Raw genomic sequence first — 21,696 nt, 5'->3', positions numbered from 1 at the left:
TCAAGAAATCAAAAATATATATATATATATAATATGTTTTACACATGTACATAGACAAACTCACACACCTATAAATAGAAAAGAGAGACCATGCTGCGCTATGGTTAGCTTATTTCTCCAAAGCATATGAAGAACTTGGCTAACATCGATATATATAGATGCACACGATTAAGCACACGTGAGAGTGTATACACACAAATATACAAGTAATATATATATATATATATAGAGAGAGAGAGAGAGATGGTTCACCATGCATATGAACATTGGAGCAGAGCTGTGCTCCATAACTATCTAGCTTTCATAGGCTTCTTATAATCAGGAGAAAATTTTGGGTTGTAGAGAGAAGAGAGGCGATAGGATTTTAAACCATACCGTTGTAGCTTATCCCACCAATACTTCTCGCAGCTAATCTTCACAGCTCTCACTGAACGAGCGTTTGACTGGCCAACAAGAGGAAGCTTTCTGAGATTAAAACACCCTCTCAACTTGAGCTCCTCTAGCAACGGAGCATTAATGTTAGGCTCGCATATGTGCCGTAGCTTTGGAAGCGCTTGTAGATGGATGGACCTCAGTTTCGGAAGTAGCTTTGGATAACAAACATAATCAACGATGAAAATTGCCTTTAGATTGCAGCAATAACGGATTTTGATTGTTTCCAACTCGTGTAGCTCCGAGAGTGAGGAAAATACGTATTCTAGTCTCGCACAAAACTCCAAGTCAATATGCTTCAGTTGCTCAATCCTTCCTTCTCTACATAAAGCTTTGAGCCTCGGAAGTTGGCTGAGCCATATGCTCTCTGATTCCAACAAATAATTATACTCATCCCCCCAGGAGAAGATAAACTCCATGTTAGGGCACCTCTTAATGCGTAAACATTTGAGATCTCTTAATGGAATGCTGATGGTAAAATTAGATGTGTTGCCACGAATAAATAAAGAATTAGCAAATGCCATTATACTTGTAAATCCAATTTCCTCTACTATTCGAGAATCGCAACCTCCATCAACCTCTATGTGATTATTCAGGTGCATAGCAGGTGGCGACGGGTGATGTCGACGGTGACGATCGATCATAGTGTTTAAAACATCTGCATAACATGATGCCGACGTTATAGTAGCATTCGATCTGGTGGTAGTACCAATATTAGTGCCTCTCTTAGCAGTTGAAGAACCCTTGACGTGGATATGGAAGCGGGATTTTGCTCTGCTTGAGTCAGGAAAAGCATCACGAAGTGACCGGAAGAGCCTAACATCCTTCACGACCACATGAGCATGGAATAATCTTTGATCAGCATCATTAGTTTCCTTGGTTAACTCACTTTGTCTTTGATTTTGAAAGGAATCAAGGCACGGATCGACGTCGCAAGCACCGCCGCCATTGTAGTTATCCAAGTACAGCACATCTAGTCTTGGTCCTTTATCAAGACCGGCTACTCTACGGAGTTGCTCGCATCCGAGGAGAAATAATTGCTTCAGTTGTGAGAGTTTGCTGATATCCACCGCTTTTATTGTGGTGCATGAAAGATCGAGCACCTCGAGCCCCGTCAATTCCTGTAGGTCTACGTTCTCCAACTTACGGCATCCCTGTGGGGAGAGCTTGGCGATCAGCTTAGAGCCGCTGAGGCGGAAGGTCTTGAGGTTGGGCAAAGGAGCTGCTGCAGGGTCGACTAGCTCCACCTCTTTTAGCGATGCGCACCTTTGTAGGCTGATTGTTTCAATTGTTGCAGGGAGATTGAAGTTTAGATATTCTAACCCGTTGCAATCGTTGAGAATAAGCTCTTTGAGGCTGATTGCCATTGATAGGCTCCTTGGCAAAAAGTTAGTACTGACGTTCCCTGATAGTTTCAAAACTTCCAATCTGTGCATGTGCTCTCGAAGTTCATTCAGAGCTATTTGGTGTAGGAGAGAAGTTCCTTCTTTGAGATCGAGCTCCAAAAGATTAGGCATGAGCTCAAAGGCTTTCCCTGCTAGAAGAAATGCACCGGCATCCGAGTTGTATAAATTCAGGACCCATAAGTTATCAAAAAGTATTGGTTCTCGTCGTCCCTCTGGTGCTGACGAATGAGAATTAGGATCAAGAGAAGTTACTTCACACCGCTCCAGCCTAAGCATTCTCAGGTTGCAAAGACGAAGAAAGGAGGAATGTCCTATAGGACTTACTATGCAGCCGAGAAGGTCCAGCACTCGAACGTTGCTGAAATGGTCGAAGAAGTCGTATGGTAGAGCTTTGAGTGTTTTCTCAAAATGCCCAGAAAAGGATGAAACATCAGACATGACTGAACTGCCATATAATTTGGATAGGAAATCCCATGGCTCTGGATTATTATTTTGAGGAGAGCATATTGAGATCCAACGGTAACTCTTCGTCTCCAATGACAATGATTTTACCCAATCTCCTTGTGTGATAGAGTCGATCAACAAAGTTTTCGGGGGCAACCGCAACTCAGACAGCCTCGGTGTCCAAGTGGAAGAGGTTATTTCTTCCTGCCAATATTGATCATTTACTATGGATCCAATCACCGGAGCTAGTGCTTTCCCAATCTCCCACGCCGCCGCATCATCTCCTTGTAAAATTCCGTCGCATACAAAATACTTGACAGCAGCTTCCAGGGGCCGACCACCATCGGGTAGTAGTAGTGCCGATGGATTAAACGCTGCTCTACGCAACAACAGCAGGCAATACCAAAAGCAGTGGAGGACTATTAGTGGGGTGGTCCGCAAGCGCCCACCGCTGCTCTCGTCAATGTAACGGGCAATCCTGACGGCCTCCTTGTACACAAGATCAAGTGCGGCAGCTTTGTTCGGTGGCTCAATCTTTACAATCAAATCCGCACTTGCTGACGCACCTTCCCTGCTAATATTCATCCCAGAGGTCCACAAGACCGCATTCTGGCTCCCCTGCCTATCGATAGGAATACCCAAACCATTAGCGTCGATTAATTTGCCACCCGCAATATTATTGCAAAGGACGAGCAGCACACCACTACGATCCCTCACGGCTCTGTTTATCTCCTCAGCGACCTCCGAAAGCGGGTCTCTATAGCTGAATTCCACACCCGAGAAGTCGTCGTCTTCGTCCGCCGCGTCGAAAGCAGCAGCCGTCACCGAAGGAGGTAATGGTAGTAGAAGATTCAGCTGCTCCGCCACCGCCCTCTGCATCTCCCTGCCGTTCCGAAATGGTGCGGGCAGCACCACCTGGATCACCGTCTCAAACTTGCGCTTCCCCCGCGCCTCGACCTCTTCCGCCACCTCTCGGAGTAAAGCGGTTGCCCCGACTCCCCTCCACGCCTCCACGTACATCTTGTGTGCGGACCCATCGAGCAAGATTCTAAGCACAGCACGCTTTGCAGATTCGTACTTGAATGAAAAGATGTCCATGGCGATCGATAGCTAGGTTTTAATCAATCCATCTATCTATGGTGATAGAGAGCATTCACCGAGTTAATTTCGCCCTTTCTTAATTAATCCTCCTGGCCTGCTAGCTCCGCATGGAAATCGACAAGCTAGACTGGATAGAATACATACACCATTAGACTGCTGCACAGCCCTTATTATGATTCGGGGGGTAAACTTCAATTCACCCCTCTTTGGTCTAGTATATTTTCATTTGCCACACTGTGATTTAAAAATTTATACAAAATTATTCTTGGTCTAGGTTAATTGCTTTCATTTTGCGACCGTGCGATTCAAAATGTCACACACGTGGTTTTATTTATTTATTTTTAGTCAAATAGAGTCAAACAGAATACCACCTTGTGACTTTTTAAAAATTACCACTTTATGACCATAATTAACAGCAAGTTTTTATGATGAAACAAAAATGAAAAAGCGCAGGGTAGTTAAGTACATCTATATATGAACCGCAACGTGGTAAAGTAAAAATACGCTAAATCACAGGATGGGCAAATTGAAGTTTTTCTTCTATTTTTTATTGAGTATTCTGTATTCTTTCTTGTTCAATCTTATTCATTATTGAATGGAATCTGTCTTTTCAATTCATTAGAAAGAAAAAGAAGAAGAGATTCTGAGTTATAGGTAGCTTGTGGATTTATGCTTAAAAATATCTTCTACCCCTCGTAGTAGTCAGTTTTCAAATAATTGAATTTCTGTGTGGAAAATAATTTTCAAATAGTTTTTTTTAGATTTATCCCATATTTTGGTTTTCAAAATAAAATTTTCAGGTGAGAAATACTTTTAAAAGATAGAATTGGTTGATGTATTGTGCATTCACATAATTGTTCGCCTAAGAAGTGCTTAAAGTATGCATCATCTTTTTAAGAATTCATTAACTGTATGAGCATATGCATTTTCTGATTACTGAATTGTGTGAGTGGATGTTGTGTGATGTGGTATTTGTAACAAGTGGTACGCCATGCAAATATAGGGTAGACTTTATCCACGTGGGCAGAGGAATCCTTATATTTGTCGTAGGTCTATTCCGTTCTGTGGGCAAGGTTGTTTTTTTCAATAAAATTTGGGGCATTTTTTACTGACTATGTTTTTAAATTGGCCATTTTTTTAATTATTCATGTTAAGATTTAGGATTTTATATTTAGTTTGTACAAGAATTGCACAAATGGAGGAATATTGATAAAGTATCTCCAGTATAAATAGGTAAGGAAACAATCTTGACCTGATTAATGTTACTATATCATATCTAGGAGTAGGAGAATTGGATACTATTGGTAGTAAACAGCTTAGTCTTACTAGCTACCAATTTAGTTTTGATGAAAGAGTTTACAAAATCGACGATCAGCCCAGTTGAACATGATATAGACTTTTTAAATTGTTTAGAAATAAAATTTCATAACCTTTCGGCATCGTTAATCGAACGATCAAAATGTCACAAAATTTATAATTTTAATGGCTGATAAAGTGCGTTTGATTATTTAACGGTGAAGCAGAATCCAAATTAGCTAAATTTTTATTAGAAACTTTTTTAAACTATTTAAAAACAAGATCTAGACATTAGATCTTGAATATAAAAATTATATCATCACTTTTTGAAGTATATTCATTTTTAGCCCTTCATTTTATGTCTACTTGATGGATATGGACAAGGGAATAGTATATGAAAAAGCATGAAATCTAATTTCTAAATAGTTTAAAAGGTCCAGATCATATTCAATGTTGCTAATCATTGGTTTGGAAACTCTAACGTTGCTAAATAGTACCAAGTGGCACAACGCTATCGTGACGATACTATTTTAGTATAATATCTATTAAATAGATTATTATCTTCAAATAACATGTATTTTAGATTTGTGCATAAACAGGGAAACGAAATCCATCGAAAAACTCATTAATATAGCCACACAATATTAATATTGAACTACGAAAAATAAATTAATAGCCTAATTGGTGAAAGGTTATTGTCTTCTTTATAAATCAATATTTCTAGAACTCAAATTTGCATGCTTTAACACTCAAATGAAATGCATTAAATGTAATCTAGAACCCTACGTACATAGTTTATGCATGAAAATTCGTAGTTTTTAAAAATCATATTATCTCATGGTTTTTATTTGTCTTTTAAGACTTAATTATAAATCTGATAGAACTGGTAAAATGGCGATGACAGTTATGAAAAAAAAGAAATTAATAAATCAAAGTCGTGTAATTGTATTATTTAAGGATTTTAATTCTTATTAAATAAATCAAAGTCTTCAACCTCAATTACAATAAAAATTTAATAACCGAACCTGAGAAAAGGAAAATCAAAATCAAAAGATAAATAATAAAAATAATGTAAAAAATTAAATATGTGTGTATCTAAATAGCTAAATGGCTATCCGTGATTTAAAAAAAAGAGCACAAAGATATCCAAATGGCTTTCAACGTATTTATATAGAGGTGTGAGAAATAAAGTGTGATTCTTTGCTTGTCACTTGGGAATGGAACTTATTTAATTTAAAGAAAATTAAAGATGAAGCTATAATTGATCTATTAATTACATATCCAAATTTCCTTTCTATTTTTAACTCTTTCTATAATAGTTTAAACCCTTTTTATTATAAGTAATATCATTACCTTAATTAAAGTTGCCATATATCAATAATTTAGCTAGCCAAGCAGTAACTATAGTAATAGAAATATGATTCTTTTCTTGCTACTATAGAAAGGAACCAATATATATTATTCTTTGTTTCGAGTAATTCCAAAATAAACTAGTTGCTAACCCATGCATGGCACATAGATATTTTAAAATTTTATTTCTTTAATAATAAATTAATTTTAGAAAAATAATATATTATACAAAAAATTATAAAAAGGTTAAAATCTAATTATTTGCGGACATAACTTTTTTAAATTAGATTAGATATTATTATTTATTTGATATAGTTATAGATAGATACACCAATTACATAACCAAATTTCTTTCCTATTTTAAGCTCTTTTCATAACAATTTAAAATCTTTTTAATTATACATAATTTAGTTGTCTTAAATAAGATTGGTATGTACCAACAACTTGGCTTGTCATTTGGCGAAAGTTTCGCTACAAAGTATAATTTTTTACTTGCTATACTTCAATTAAAACATGAACTGTAGAGTTTAAATTTGGAGAATGAATCTAGGACGTAGAGTTTTAGTTGAACTTAATCTGAAACCTGGACAAATTAACTATGTTCGCAATGTAGAGTTTTAGTACAATTTAATATGAATGAATTATATAATTTCGCTTTGAAATTGCGCGCGCGATGTGGCACAAAGCTATTTTTAAATGAACATGTATTTTAAATTTGTACATAAATAGCGATGAAATCCATCGAAATTCCGATTAATTAATAGCTACACAATATTAATATAGAGCTTCAGAAAACAAATTAATAGCCTAACCGGCGAAATTTTATTTTTGTGTCTTATAAACCAATATTTCTATCTAGAACTCAAATCTAGATGCCTTAACACTCAAATGTGAAAGCATTAAATGTAATATAGAGCCCTACACAGTTTATGCGTGAAAATTCGTAGTTTTTAAAAATAGTATCTCGTGGTTTACTTTCGGGTTATAAGTAAATTGTGATGACAATTACGCAAAACCAAAATACTTAACTCAGTTATTATTATTATTATGGCCCATGATTGGGCTGGTGGAGCAATAATAACTTATTGGGCCCCAATCATCAGCTCAAAATGCTTAAGACCATTTATTATTATTAGGATTCATGTTCTCTTATATACTCAATCATAATCTCATTCTCGTCCGATATGGGAATATTGACGTGTCATAGATTTTCCCTGTTTAGGTCCTGACGTTTTGGTCAGTGCAATCATACACACAGCCTAAGATCATTAAGCAATGTAAGGCCCGCTTACACTTTCGGCTAGTGAACCGACTCTGATACTAAATATAACGACTTGACCCACTAACAATAATAACTCAGTTGGGTCCAAATCACTGGCCCAAAATGCTTATACCCAATTATTATTAATAGGGTCAAAGAATCTACTCAATCACAATCTCATTCTCATCTAATATGAGACTATTGAGGTGTCACGGAATATCAAGTAAAGCTAAAATAAAGCAAGAAAAAATCGACTCTCTTCGAAATCTAAAAGATATTATGCATTCCATATGTTAACATATATCATATTAGAATGTCCTTTCCTTCCTTTTAAACTTGATTGAATATTTGAGTAATTTTCTTATATTATTAGAAGTTTTTTTCTTTGTTAGTCATGTAATGGTGTTATTTAAGAGGCTTACTCCCTATTGAATAAATGAGTCTCAAACCTCAATTACGGTAAGAAATAATAGAATTTGACTGAAATAATTAAAAGATAGGCAATAAAAATAATGTAAAAAATTAAATATGTGCGTACCTGAATCGCTAAATCTCTATTCATGTGTTAAGGAAAAATAGCAGTAGAGAGATCCAAATGGCTAAATATCCATTCATGCGTTAAAGAGAAAGAGCAGCAGAGAGATCTAAATGGCTTTCAATGTATTGAATCACTAAATCTGTGTATATGTGTTAAGGAGAAAGAGGAGCAGAGAGATTCAAATGACTTTCGATGTACTTATAAGGAGGTACGAGAAATAAAGTTTTATTCTTTGCTTGTCCCTTTGAAAAGGAACCTATTTTAAAGAAAATTAAAGACGAAGCTATAAATAGGTATACCAATTGCACATCCAATTTTATTTTCTTTTCTTAACTCTTTCTATAATAGTTTAAATATTTTTTTATTATAAACAAATATCATTACCATAAGTAAAATCGATTACCATACATTAATAATTTAGTTGGCCACTTGGGGAAAGCAATAACTATGCATGGCCACAGAAATATGATTCTTTGTACTTGTCGCTTTAGAAAGGAACTTATATATTTTAATACAAATTAAAGATGTAGTATTGTGATTCATTGATTTGTATTATGTCTCAATTAATTTTAAAAAACTAGTTGCTTACTAATGCATTGCACACGGATATTTTAAAATTTTATCTTTTAAATACTAAATTAATTTTGGGAAAAATATCTTGTTATAAAATTTATAAAAAGATTAAAATTTAATTATTTGCAGATATAAATTTTTAAAATAAGGATGGACATTATTATATATGATGTGGTTATAGATAGATATATTTACTAGTTGCATATCCATTTTTCTTTCTTATTTTAAGCTCTTTTCATAAAAATTTAATATCTTTTTAATTATAAACAATCTAGTGGTCTTAAATAAGATTGGTATGTGTCACCAACTTGGCTTGTTATATGATTCTTTGCTTGCTATTTTAAAAGAGAACCAATTTTAAAACAAAATAAAGGTGGAGGGTTGGTGGGTTTTTTTGCTTTATTCTTGTACTGATTACTTGCTAAATAAACTAGTTGCTAATTAATCGGTCCATTGTATACAGATAATTTTAAAANTTGTTCTATTCTTGTGCTGATTAATTACTTTCTAAATAAACTAGTTGCTAATCGGTCCATTGTATACCGATAATTTTGAAATCTTACTTTTAAAAAATAATAAATTAAAGTTAGGAAAAATAATCTATTGTATAAAAATTTTTAAAATTTGAAAAACTAATTATTTGTAGAGATATTTTTTAATAAAATATTTTTAAAAACTAATTATTTGTAGAGAAAATTTTTCAAAATAAGATTTTATAATGTTACATATTAGATGTAGCTATATATTTATGGACTGACTGTGTACCCAAATTTTTTTCTAAATTTTAGTACTTTCAATAATAGTTTAAATTTTTTTTTCATTATAAATAATGGAATTATTTTAAGCAAGATTGTATGTTCAATAATTTGACTTGTTGCTTGGCGAAAAATGAAGTTTTAGGTGCAATAGTATGATTAATTATTTACCTGCCACTCTGGAAACGAACATAGGTTAAACCAATTTAAAGATGTTAGATTGGGGATTCTTTGGTTCCATATACTTGGGTCAATTAATTTGAAAGTAAACTAGTCACTAACCGATGAGTTAAATCCAAATAATTTTAAAATTTTATTTTTAGAAAATTATAAATTTGTTTGGCGTAAAATAGTTTGTTTTATAAAAACTTATCAAAAATATGATATTCTTAGAATTTGGAATAATCCTATATATTATAATAGGGTTAAACCCGTTAATCGGACTATAGCATTTTGACACCCCAATAGTCTCACAATTAAATACATGCATTAAGATACGAAGGCTTCTTATTCCACAACAACGAAAGCACTTTTTCATTCTTTCATATACTAGGGGATTTCACTTGGAAAAGAAAATGTTCCATACTAGGAATTATGATTTGGTACATAAGAGATCATAGACACTAGTAATAATTACTGAGCTTAAGAATTTTGGGCTAATGGTATGAGCCCAATGAGTGATTATTGCTTGTGATTCGAGTCCTTGCATTTGGTATCAGAGCTAATCACTTGTCGGAAGTGCAAGATGAGTCTCGGCTGAGAAAGGGTCAGAATGACAGGCTATGCCAAGATTTGAATGACAAGGCTAGCGAGACAAGTATCACATCGCCTGCTGACCTTGGGTTGTATGTATGATTAATTGGCTGATGAGGATGTTAAAGTTTATGACACCCGAATAGTCTAACATCGAATAGGAATTGAATTGTGATTAGATATATAAGAGACTATTGAAACTAATAATAATCATCGGGCTTAAGAATTTAGGTTAGTAGTTTGGATTCAGCGAGTTATATTACTAGAAAGATGGGTCGTTACAATGCTATGGCTATACCCAAGAGGTTAAGAAGATTAAACGTGTTAGAACTAGAGTTGTTCTAAAATGGGCGACACCCTGGAAAGTAGGGCGTCATAGTTGGTATTAGAGCAAATCATTAGCAAGAAGTATAGTCTCATATTGCCTGACGCTTGTGAGTTTCTTAACTCGACTATTGTATGTTAGGCAGTGGGGTGGTTTCCCGATTAACGATCATTGTGGGTAGAGAGTGGCTCTCCACAAGGTCAGCTAAGGCCGGCTAGTGAGACGAATTCCACATTATCTGGTAGTTGTGAATTTTTAAATCTGAGTATAATATTTTGGGCGGTGGTTACGCCCAAAAAGTTAAGAAGATTATGCGTGCTTGGGCTAGAGTAATTCTAGAATAGATTATTCCACGGGAAGTGAGGAATCACAAAAAATCTATAACCTAGTTACTTATAGGAATGATTTAGTTGCAGATAGGTATACCGATTGCGTGCCAATATTTCTTTCCTATTTGTAACATTTACTCAATTGTTTAAACCTTTTGTAATTATAAAAATTTAATTGTGATAGGTAAGATTGCAACGTATCAACAATTTGGCTTGCGGGGTGAGACGAGAAGTTTTTGCTCTACACTATGATATTTTGCTTGTTGCTTTGAAAAGGAATAAATTTTAAAGCAAATTAAAGAAGCAAGGTTTTGGATTCTTTGCTTTAGTATTCTATGGTCGATTAATTTCAAAATTAATTTGTTATTAACCTGTGCATTGCACAAAAATATTTTAAAATTTTGTTTTTTAAAAAATAGCAATTAGTTTTAAGGAAAATAATACATTCTATAGAAATTATAAAAAAAATTCAAAACCTAATTATTTATAAAGATAACTTTTTTAAACAAACTTTGATATATTAACTGCATATACAAATTTGTTTTGTATTTCTAAACGCTTTCCATAATAGTTTAAAATGTAATTGTCATGTATCAATAATTGTCTCGTCATTTTGCGAAAACTAAAACTTTGGCTATGAAAGTATGATTTTTACTTGCCACTTTGGGAAAGAATCTATTTTGAAGCAAAGTAAAGATGTCAGATAGGGGATTCTTACTTCTAGATCTTTCTTATTCTATTAATTTCAAAATAAACTAGTTGTTAATCATTGCTTTGCGCACAAATAATTTTAAATTTTAATTTTCTAAAGGATCATAAATTAATTTTTTCAAAAATTATCCATTTTTATAAAAATATGAAAATTTTAAACCAATAATTTATAGAGATAATTATTCTAAATAAAGTTGGAAAAGATTACACATTAGATGTAGTAAAAAGTAGATAGCTGATAACTAATTTTCTTCTTATTTTTATGGTACGCCCCAGGACCCATTTTATGAAGCTAGTCTTTTCGAAAAAGGGTCAATTTGAAAATAATATTAGCCAATAGAGTCCTCCTTATATTTGTACGGTGTACCATTAGATATATTACCACAATACACAATATCCACTCACACAACCAGCAATAGTAGAATGCAACTGTTCATGCAGCTAATCAGTCCTCAGAAAGATGATGCATGCCATGTACATTCATCTAAACACTTCTTAGACGCAATGATGCGAATGCACAAAATATCAAATAATTCTGTCTTTTAAAAATATTACCCACACGAAAAATCATTTTAAAAATGTCACGCCCTGGATTACACGCTTCCCCGAACACGCCAACAGACCTGCCGTATACATAAGAATTTTTTTTGTATACGAAGCCATAGTTGTACCTGTAAATAAATCAAGCTACAACCACAAGGTAATGAGCTGTTAAACTAAAAACATATACGTATATATATATATAAACCTCGAGAGTTCCAGTACATACAAAATGTCTACTACACCACTCGCTCCAGCGAGTATCCAGACAACAACTATATATACATAAAACTCCAAAACTACCTGTGGGAGGTACTCCTCTGGCATTGTAATCAGGGAAGGGATCTAGCTCGCGACTCCCTTTCCTCGATCAGAATCGGCGACAACAGCAGCCGCAGAAGAAAGCTCTGCAAAAAGGGGTCAACAATAGGGTATGAGAACTACTGCAAAAAGAAGTAGTTCTCAGTGGGTACCACTATCGACCTCAACGGCTGACCCAATAAGTCTACAGAAAATATGCAGAAAGATAGTAAAGGAAGCTGGTAAAACTCTACAGATATATACCACTATACTATCGCTAACTAACACTAGCTATCTGTAGATGTAAGCAAGATGCAATCTCTGACCCAATCTCACTAGGGACTGTGAACGCACCCGTTTCGCCTGTCGAAGTTACACCAACCACCACCATGCTGGATTGTTGGTGGAGAGCAAGTCCAACCAGGACACTACGACATCAACGCAAAAGTACTAAACCCGACTCCGGTGTGGCACTCGTGGGCGCTACCCAACCAAATTTGCAAGCGTGTCTCTGCCGAGCTCAATCAGGCTCTTACAAGTTATAATCAAAGCAAATGGGTCTAACTGGTCTAACAACCAAAACTCACGTGCCCTTGGCACAATCTGATGCAAATACAGAAATCTGGGTCCACCGTCAATCGCGACAGTATCCGACAGTCCGAAACAGTCTACACACTACTGTAAAAATAAACTAGGCATCCCAGCACGAGCATAAATTCATTCTACACTATTCTGAATATCAATCGCATACAAACTGCGGCGATACAAACAAACCACAACTTCTAAATCTAAATCTGGTAATTTTCAGAAAGTGGCAGTGTAGAATCTAACAGTTTTCTCCTAAGTCAATTCCAAGTCCAACATGTATAAATACAACTAGCTTAACTCAAAATTCAAATTTAAACACTAATCCATAAATTCGAGTACTAGCAAGAAAATACACAATTGATACATGTCGATGATGCTAACACTTAGAAGATAGTCCGACGATTTCGGTAAACTTCAACCCACCTCGAAACGCCAATTCAACTACGGCGAGAAGTCGAAAGGAGAGGAATCACGCGCTCGCCCGGCCTCAAACGGCACAACCGCGACGCCTACACGCTCGAACGGCTCTCGGGCGTAACGTTGACTTCCGAGCTCAAGCCGTGGCCTCCACCATGCACATGACTCCAACCTAAAGAGAGAGAGGAAGTAGCAACCAGAGGCTCACTCCCTGCCTCTCTACACGTATAAGAAGCAGTGGGGATAAGGGTGATATAAATGATGCATCAAATGACCAAAAGGCCCCTTACCTACTCAAAATCCCAGCTGGAGTATCGGAACCAGATTTGGTTATCGGTACTCGGCCTCTCAGCCCACATTCTCGCACACCGGGTATCGGTACCAGCCCGATGCTATACCGGTACTCAGCACCAAATTGGCGCAACCTGAGAGCAGACTGTTCTGAAAATAGACTGGGGTAACGGTACTCCCCTGCGTGGTACCGGTACTCAGCACTGAAAATCTGCACTTTGCAGATTTCAATGTTAATACACTGCTCTCGCGTCGCACTGAGTCCGTTTTGCGTCCATTTCGCGCCAAAACAATTCCGACTTGTCCCGACACTCTCCAGATGTGTCGACAAGCCTTAGATGCTGAAATCTCACGGCAACCAAACACCAAGAATGCTACAAAAAACTATTTTCTACACGAAAACTCAATCTTTTAAAAACTGTCTACCACGAGGGTTAGAAAATTTTTTCTCACAAATCCACAAACCACACAATGGTCATAACGCCATAAAACCAAAGTTTTATCAACCAAGCAAGTATTCAACTTAACAAGCAATCTCTTAACTGAATCATAACAAAGTGTATTTATTCAAAGAACAAATAAGGATAAAGAATAGGATAACTAGAGTCAATCGACGAATATGTATGGGACCTCTAAAACTCACTAGCTATAACGCTCCTCACGCATTGTCCCGAACCTTACCGCTTGTGTCACCTATAAAAATAGAAGGTGAGAAACCAACATGAGATTTCTCAGTGGATACCACTGTAACGATTCAACCCACTAGCAATAATAACTTATCAGGCCCAAACCACCGGCCCAAAATACTTAAACCTAGTTATTATTACTAGTGTTCATGGCCCCTTATATAGCAAATTACTACTCCATTTCCATCCAACGTGGGACTATTGTGGTGTCACAGACTCCCCCTATTTAGACCCTGACGTCCTTGTAGAGAGAGAGGGAGAGAGAGAGTCGCGCTACATGCTTTTGGAAGTATTAGGGAATTCGTGCATCAAACTTTTTTACCCTTAGATCAACCCCTTTGACCATTTCTAACCTTTGGATTAACATTATTACCTTAGGGGCACGACTCTATGGGGACTACTCAACCCTAGGGGGTACCGCTATTATCCCAACTCTACAATCCTTGATCCAAAGGATAAAAAGTCGGAAGCATCAACTTACTTATGCCTTCGAAAGCATAGTAACACTACACTATATATATTTATATATATAGAGAGAGAGAGAGAGAGGGGGAGGGAGAGAGAGTTCGGCTACTATACTATTGATAGTACCAAGCTCATGGTACTATCGAGTTTTTTGCCATTAGATCTACATTTTGATCATTTCCACCCCTTAGATTATACTTTTCAACCAACCGCCCACTCAATCCTAGGGGACCACTATCATCCTAACAGCACATCCTTTCATCCAATGACCAAAAACTCGATAGCACCAACCGCTTGGTATTATCGATAGTATAGAAGCATAATTTTATATTTCTATATATATATGTATATATATATATGAGCTAGGCTACTATACTATCTATAGTACCGGAGCTCCGGTACTATAGTGTTGTTTTCGATCTTCGGGCGTTCAAATCAACGATCCACACCGTTAAAACTGATGTAGGATATTTAAAGTTTTTAGAAATAAAATTTTATATTTTTTCGACATAGTTTACTTTATGATCAAACCATTTCAAAATTGTCAATTTTCAATGGCTATTATGACGAGTTTGGAGTTTAACGGTGTAGAAGAATCTAAATTTCTTCAAATTTTGATAGAAAATACTTTAAACTATATAGATTAAGGTTAACATTATTGATCTTGAATTTAAAAGTCCTATGCTCAAATTTTAAAGAGTATTCAATTTCCACCGTCCATTTTGACATAATTTATTTACTAAGTAAACGATATCGAAAAGAACTAAAATTTTATTCCTAAGAACTTCATATACCCTAGATCATATTTAACGGTGTGGGATCGCTTGATTTTGAATGCTCTAAGATCCGAAAACCAATACTATAGTACCGGAGGCTCCCGGTACTATAGATAGTATAATAGCTAATTTATATATAATATATAATACTACTAATATATATATATATATATATATACTATATTAACTAGTAATATACTATATACGTAACCTTACGTATATAGTACGTCATATTATAAAGCTATATTATATATATATATATTGAGGTGTATACGTCACGCTATAATATATTAGTATATATATAGCTATATACTATATAGTCATAATCGTAATATACTATATACTATATAGGTATATATAATATATACTATACCGGTATAATAAATATATAGTATACGTCGTATATATAAATATATATATATATAGTATATATATATATATATACGTATATATATATATATATATATATATACATATAGAGAGAGAGAGAGAGAGAGACAGAGAGAGAGCTAGGCTCCTATACTTTCGAAAGTACGGAAGCCTCCGTGCTTGTAAGTTGTTTTCAATGATGGAGCATATGATTTGGCGATCAGCTCCGTTAGACATGATCTATGCTATTGGAACTATTTAGAAACCAAATTTTATAATTTTTTGACTTCATTTGCCTAGTGAACGAGTAGGATCAAAATGAACGGCTGAAAATAAAAATCTCACAAAAAATAGTGATAAAAGACTCAAATTTCAAATCTGAAGAATTATTCTTACTCTTGATGTTAACTAAAATTTTCTATTAAAGTTTCATATAATTTGGATTCTTCTACACCGTTGAACTTTCAAACGTGCCACATCGGCCGTTAAAATAATCATTTTTGAGACTCTTTAATCGCTTAGTAAATGATGTCGAAAAATTATGAAATTTGGTTTCTAAATATTTCTAATAGCATAGATCATGCCTAACGGAGCCGATCGCCGAATCGGATACTCCATCATCAAAAACAACTTAGAAGTACGAAAGCCTTCATACTTTCGAAAGCATAGGAGACATACTATATATATATATATATATATATAGAGTTGGACTGGGCTACTATTAATAGCAAAATTCCGTTGTTCCTACCAGTTTTTTAGCGTTTGGATCAACTCTTTTCATTATTTCTAGCCATTGGATTAAATACTATAACCCAATGGGGGACCACTCAACCCTAGGGGGACCACTCAACTCTAACCGACTAATATCATCCTAATCCTNCACTCGCTCCAGCGAGTATTCAGATAACAACCATATGTACATAAAAACCCCAAAACTACCTGTGGGAGGTACTCCTCTAGCATTATAACCAGCGAAGGGATCTAGCTCGCGACTCCCTTTTCTCGATCAGAATCGGTGACAACAACAGCCGCAGAAGAAGGCTCTGCAAAAAGGGGTCAACAACAAGGTATGAGAACTACTGCAAAAAGAAGTAGTTCTCAGTAGGTACCGCTATCGACCTTAACGGCTCACCCACTAAGTCTACAGAAAGTATGCAGAAAGATAGTAAAGTAAGCCGATAAAACTCTATAGCTATATGCCACTATACTATCGCTAACTACCACTAGCTATACTGACCGTTCCTAAATCAAGTGGCAAAGGGCTTGGTGGTTGGTACCCGAGACCCAAGTTCGAATCTTAGTTGATTCGCTTATTAAGCTAAGTTTATTTTTAAATGAAATAAACGAAGCGGGTAGCGTGCTATCTATTTCTCAAAAAAAAAAAACTACCACTAGCTATCTGTAGATGTAAGCAAGATGCAATTTCTGACCAAATCTCACTAGGGACTGTGAACGCACCCGTCCCGCCTGTCGAAGCTACTCTAACCACCACCACGCTGGGTTGTTGGTGGAGAGCAACTAATCAGCGACATCAACGCGAAAGCACAAAGCCAGACTCCGGAACGGCACTCGTGGGCGCGACCCAACCGAGTATGCAAGCGTGTCTCTGCAGAGCTCAATCAGGCTCTCACAGATTATAATCAAAGCAAATAGGTCTAACTGGTCTAACAACCAAAACTCACGTGCCCTTGGCACAATCTGATGCAAATACAGAAATCTGGGTCCACCATCAACCGCGACAGTACCCGACAGTCCGAAACAGTCTACACACTACTATAAAAATAAATTCGGCATCCCAGCACGAGCGTAAATTCATTCTACACTATTCTGAATATCCACCGCATACAAACTGCGGCGATACAAACAAACCACAGCTCCTAAAGCTAAATTTGGTAATTTTTAGAAAGTGACAGTGTAGAATCTAACAGTTTTCTCCTAAGTCAATTCCAAGTCCAACATGTACAATAATACAACTAGCTTAACTCAAAATTCAGATTTAAACACTAATCCATGAATTGAGTACTTGCAAGAAAATACACAATTGATACATGTCGACGATGCTAACACTTAGAAGATATTTCGACAATTTCGGTAAACTTCAACCCACCTCGAAATGCCAATCCAACTACGGCGAGAAGTCGAAAGGAGAGGAATGACGCGCTCGCCCGGCCTCCAACGGTACAACCGCGACGCCTACACGCTCGAACGGCTCTCGGGCGTAACGTCGATATCGATCCGAGCTCAAGCCGTGGCCTCCACCATGCACACGACTCCAACCTAGAGAGAGAGAGGAAGTAGCAACCAGAGGCTCACTCCCTGCCTCTCTACACGTATAAGAAGCAGTGGGGATAAGGGTGATATAAACGATGCGTCAAATGACCAAAAGGCCCCTCACCTACTCAAAATCCACTACAACAGAATTAGGTTATAGCGACACATGTTTGGGACACTTTTGTGTAAGTGTCCCATTTATGCCAAAATTTTTTAAAAAATCTATTAATACCTAAATATAAAGCCCAATCCAACCAAAAATAAAATGGTTACTCTACTCAACCCACCCCACAAAGGCCATTCAGCCCGATTACAAACAGAAAAGAAAAGGAAAAAAAAAATCGATTACCATCTCTCTTTCTCCCCTCACTCAATCCAATGAAATTCTAGACGAAGAGCCCTTCCCTCTCCTTCGCCTCCGCCACCGCAGCCAACGAGGTAGAGTTCCGGCGGTTGCTAAATGTTTAAATAAGTGTTAGTAAATTAGCAGCACTCCTTTTAGGTTATAGCGATACTCTTTAACTGTTACTATATACCTAGCGAGCCCACATACAGCAACACTTTTTAAAAGTGTCGGTAATTTACCCAGCAGCATTTTTTTTGACTTGTACCGACATTTAAAAGTGTCGCTATAGATCGTTTTTGTTGTAGTGATCCTAGCTGGAGTACCGGCACCAGATTTGGTTACTGGTACTCGGTCTCTCAGCACGCACACTCGCACACCGGGTATCGGTACCAGCCCAATGCTATACCGGTACTCAGCACCAAATTGGCGCAACCCGAGAGCAGACTATTCTGAAAATAGACTGGGGTAACGGTACTCCCCTGCGTGGTACCGGTACTCAGCACTGAAAATCTGTACTTTGCAGATTTCACTGTCAATACACTGCTCTCACGTCGCACTGAGTCTGTTTTGCAACCATTTAGCGCCAAAACGACTCCGACTTGTCCCGACACTCTCCAGATGTGTCGACAAACCTTAGATGCTGAAATCTCACGGGTAACCAAACACCAGGAATACTACAAAAAACTATTTTCTACACGAAAACTCATTCTTTTAAAAACTGACTACCACGAAAGTTAGAAATTTTTTTCTCATAAATCCACAAACCACACAATGGTCATAACGCCATAAAACCAAAGTTTTATCAACCAAGCAAGCATTCAACTTAACAAGTAATCGCTTAACTGAATCAGAACAAAGTATATTTCTTCAAAGAACAAATAAGGATAAAGAATAGGATAACTAGAGTCAATCGACAAATATGTATGGGACCTCTAAAACTCACTAGCTATAACGCTCCTCACGCATTGTCCCGAACCTTACCTCTCGTGTCACCTATAAAAATAGAAGGTGAGAAACCAACATGAGATTTCTCAGTGCATACCGCTGTAACGATTCAACCCACTAGCAATAATAACTTATCAAGCCCAAACCATCAGCCAAAAATACTTAAACCCAGTTATTATTACTAGTGTTCATGGCCTCTTATATAGCAAATAACAACTCCATTTCCATCCAACGTGGGATTATTGGGGTGTCACAGTCTCCCCCTATTTAGACCCTGATGTCCTTATCAGCCGAATCACACACACAGTCCAAGATCATCAGGCGTTGTGAGACTTATATCGCTAGCCTTGTCATTCAGACTCTGGTATAGCCTGTCACTTCAGACTCTGGCTTAGCCTAGCTCCAAACCTCTGCTAGGCGAACTATCATCATACTTTCGTTGTGATTGCCTAATACCAAATTAACAACTACTTTCCATAGTGGACCCATCCTAAACTTACCCTAGCCTATCATCTTAACTCGCTTAAATTCTTGCCTACGCCACCGCCCAAGTATTTTATAGTAACGTTAGAGTTTATTCCTAATATCTTATAGATAGCATATTCCTAATCTTGAGTGCAACAACCATTAAGCCGACGCGGCAGAGTGTGCCCACTGGCAAATGAAAAGAAAATAAACCAATAAGAATATTATATGACAGTGTAAATTGATAAATCAAAAAGAAAATGAATATTATACTACTATCCGTTAGTTTTCTGTAATGCAAAAGTAAATCATCCAACTGGACGAATAACTAGAATACCATCAAACCCATACGGTATAAACCTCAAACAATAGCCAAGAAATTACTCAGCCATCGGCCTAATCCCTAGCTAGAACACAGCAACGCATAGGGTAGTGTCAAATGACCACCTCGTTCAGAAAAAATATCAATTGTGGGGTCAAGACCCTGGTTTTAGGTGACATCTTCATGAGTTGTGCGATTGATGCAATAGCTAAAAGCCAACCACTGGAAAAACCAAAAGATCAAATCTAACTAATAATCACCTGACCAAAGAAAATCATTAATTATCTCATCCAAGATATCACTAATCACTAGACCGATCCAGAGTACAAATACTAAAAGTTATTCATGGCAACAAGATACCGCTCTACTAACTAAATAATGAAAACAAATACGAGTAAAAGTAGAATAACAAAAAGTAAGTCATAGTGGTGAAGTTTCAACATGTAAATGCTGTGTAAACAAGAAAAGGAGTAGAAGAAAAAAAAATGTCATCGAGCTTAGCACCATAATACCCGTTCGGATCGAGCACCACCTGAATTAGAAGACACCAAACACCCAAGTCTCTTGCCTTGATCACGAACGCTACGAAAGATCTGCACAAGCAAGACAAACACTAAGGATTCCTAGTCAACAATCACACACTCTCCGAAAAAAATAAATAAAGTCATTTCCTTTTACCGATTTATAAACATATGCTGCATTCCCGGAAATCGCCCCAGATACTGAAACTCATGAAATGCCCCGAAAGTACTAAATAAGTCTAAAAATCACCTGCTACCAAAACACAAACAATTAGGTGCGCCAGTAGCAACACAAGGTCTAACACTTCTGCCACACTGACAAAGATCTCCTAAATCAAACAGATAGAGTCACCTCGTACATACACAACGTAGCATCGAATACAATACCAATCACACAAACTCACCTACATCAAAAACACAAAACAGGCTAGGTATCAGGAGAAGAAATCTAACATCTAATAGAAAGATAAAACCAAATGCGATCAATCCACATAACTATCAATAAACTCAATTACAACCTACTAAACCACCATCTTAACTCATAATAATCACGGTTGTAATGAACGAACTCAATCAATCGAATACTACAAGCGAGTAGCCAACAGAAATTGAAAACGAACTAAGTAGCAGGAATGTAAAAAATTCAACTATAATAACATTTATCAATATATAGTAGCAATGAAACTAAACGGATAAGACTAACAATAAATTAAGACAACCTCTACTGAAAGATAAAGAAAGAATACTGAGATACAACTATAAGAATATTATCACATAAGTACATAATCACTTAAAGAATTACACAGGCTACAGAATTATGCATAAGAAATCGCTAAATGTAATGACAACAACCACAAGTTTTCAACAGACTCAATAAGTAATAAATAAACTAATCGACTGCCATAATGCCTAAAAGAGCTCAGTTATTCCATGTCTTACTCGCCACCCACATATCCTAACAGCACCCCGTAGCTCAGTTGATGGAAATGACCACTTCTGAAAAATGCACTCCATTGCGTGATCAAAACCCTGGTGTACTGAAAATCCACAACGTGCGATCGAACAACACGCTCAAAGTGCACAATAGCAAATACTAAAAGTAATCCACAACATGTCCAAC

At 36.4% G+C, this 21,696-nt stretch overlaps 1 protein-coding gene across 1 annotated transcript; it reads right to left on the bottom strand.

Moving 5' to 3' along the window:
• LOC109708222 lies at nt 1–7,974 on the bottom strand. Its single transcript, XM_020229873.1, has 2 exons — nt 7,829–7,974; nt 1–3,510 (listed from the first exon to the last, which is right to left on the bottom strand). The coding sequence occupies exon 2, from the start codon at nt 3,378–3,380 to the stop codon at nt 291–293; it is 3,090 nt and encodes a 1,029-aa protein (XP_020085462.1). The 5' UTR covers nt 3,381–3,510; nt 7,829–7,974; the 3' UTR covers nt 1–290.

Source organism: Ananas comosus, linkage group 1 (assembly GCF_001540865.1).
Source record: "Ananas comosus cultivar F153 linkage group 1, ASM154086v1, whole genome shotgun sequence".
In the NCBI taxonomy this organism is placed as follows: Eukaryota; Viridiplantae; Streptophyta; class Magnoliopsida; order Poales; family Bromeliaceae; genus Ananas; species Ananas comosus.
This window is presented reverse-complemented; position numbering and strand designations above follow the sequence as displayed.